Source organism: Cryptosporidium hominis, assembly GCF_000006425.1.
Source record: "Cryptosporidium hominis TU502 chromosome 3 CHRO013174, whole genome shotgun sequence".
Lineage (NCBI taxonomy): Eukaryota > Apicomplexa > Conoidasida > Eucoccidiorida > Cryptosporidiidae > Cryptosporidium > Cryptosporidium hominis.
In genome coordinates, this window is record NW_666692.1 from 1 (window position 1) to 2068 (window position 2068).

The 2068-nt window shown below is 25.4% G+C and overlaps 1 protein-coding gene across 1 annotated transcript; it reads right to left on the minus strand.

Moving 5' to 3' along the window:
* Positions 1 to 266: 266 nt before the first annotated feature.
* On the minus strand, positions 267 to 1166 carry Chro.30445 (hypothetical protein). The annotated part of the gene is made up of 1 exon (XM_660022.1): positions 267 to 1166. The coding sequence occupies one exon, from the start codon at positions 1164 to 1166 to the stop codon at positions 267 to 269; it is 900 nt and encodes a 299-aa protein (XP_665114.1).
* Between the last annotated feature and the right edge of the window lie 902 nt (positions 1167 to 2068).

The following is a 2068-nucleotide window of genomic DNA, read 5'->3' on the forward strand; positions in this document are numbered from 1 at the left end:
TAATGGTTAACATTAAGAAGGTAACATTTTCTCTCCTCTATACTTGATCTTACTGAATTAATAAATCCTTTCTTAATGATATAATTAGATTTCTTTCACTAATTGAAATTTTTATATAAAAATATGTTTTTTGTTTCTTTAAATGGTAATTTTGACAAATATTTTCCATCTTTCTTCATTTTATATTTTCCTTTTTGACTTTCGTATTTATTTATTAAGTGAATTTTAATCCAATTCTAAAATGATTTTTCATTAGTTTTATTAAACTAATTTTGAGTCAGTAAAGTTAGGAATTTAATAGCTTGACTACATACAAATGTATCAGGTATTTTTTCTGGTGGTATAACTAAAAATTCTTCATTACTATCTTTAACAAAGCCACATGCCATTAAAATCTCTAATGATCCTTGGTATTTGAGTACTTTTGACTCAAAAGTTGGGTTCTTTAAACGAATTCTCTTATACTTTTCTTCATAAGGATGACTATGAACATTGTTAATATATGTTTTAAGTAGATTAAAGCATGTCATTATACCTTGTAAATCTTTTGATCTATATTCTTTATTCATTCGATTACAATAATATGCAACCTTTTCTTTATTTCCTTTTGGAACTTCGTTTGTTTTTTCTTCAGGATAAGGACATCCAAATCTTTCTTCCCATTCTTCCTTAAGTAAGCTTAATTGACGTTGTCTTTCAACTTCATGAGCATTCTTTTCTTTAGCTGCTTTTTCAATATTTCGAATCCTTTCTGCTTCTTCAAGCTTTCTTTGAGCTTCTAATAATTGCTTTGTAGAAGCTATTCTACGTTTTTCTTTCTCAATTTCTTCTTCTTTTTCTCTTTGTATACGTAATTCTCTAGCTCTTCTTTGCAATTCTTTTGCTTTTTCAAGAGCTTCTTCATCTGTTAATTTCGGTGCCCCTGGAATGCTATCAGAACCAGAAATTTCAATTATAGGTTCCTTAATAGAATCATCCTTAGAATTCTCTTCAAGCCAAGTTACTGCATTTTCTAGTCCTTTATTTCTAGTAAAGAAAATGGCTTTTTCTGATTCTACTTGGCCAAATCCCATTTCCATTAAAGAGTTAAGTAGGTTTTTATCAACGTAATTTTTTATATCATCACAATTATCACTAATATTTGTTAATTTTTCAGTATCTGTCATTTTTGACTCCAATACTATTCTTTATATTATTAATAATTTTAAAAATCTTGTATAATTTTGTTTGTTGATTGTAAACAATTAATTCAAGATTATACCCTTTTTTTTACCAAGCCTAATAAATAAAATTACAAGCTTTTATTACGAATTCTTGAACTTTATCTCTATTTATATAAAATTTAAATAAATATTATTTATAATATAAATTTAAATAATATATATATTTTTTTATTAGATCGAGTTTATGACGTAATTATTATTAATTTTTTTTTTAAATAATTTATTGCCATTACGTGTCCCATTTTACCGGCATGTAAATCTTAAACTGGTTTTCCCCCCACTTGCAAGGGAAAAAATTAATAACATTACACGTAATAAAAATATTATTAGTTTTGTGGGAAAAAAATTGGAAATTTTAATAAGGACTAAGACTAATTAAATTCAAGAATTATCTATGATGTACTGAGTTTTTCTTTTTTACCAAGAAAATTTTCTGTTTGAAGTTTGAATTAAGTAATTCTTTTCAATAGTGCATTTTGGAGGGATTTACTTACCCACCTTAAATGTATATTAATCAATGAATGTATAACAGTCTAATACTAAGATTTATTAACAATTAGATATTGAAATTTCAAAAATAAATGGCAAGATTATCACTACATCCAAGAATATTTGAATCCGAGTATTCGGTAGAAACAGTAAGTTCAAAAGGAAGTTTTGATCATTAGATTTTTTTTGTTTCTATTGGTCTATCTTCTATATACCTATTTTTCTTTTTTTGAACCAAATTACTTTCATATAAAATTATTCAAATAGGATAATTATTTAGAAGAAAATGTATCAAATTTGAATAAAAATGGCTGGTCTGGAAGGAAGATACAAAAATCAGTTTTACCAAATAAAAG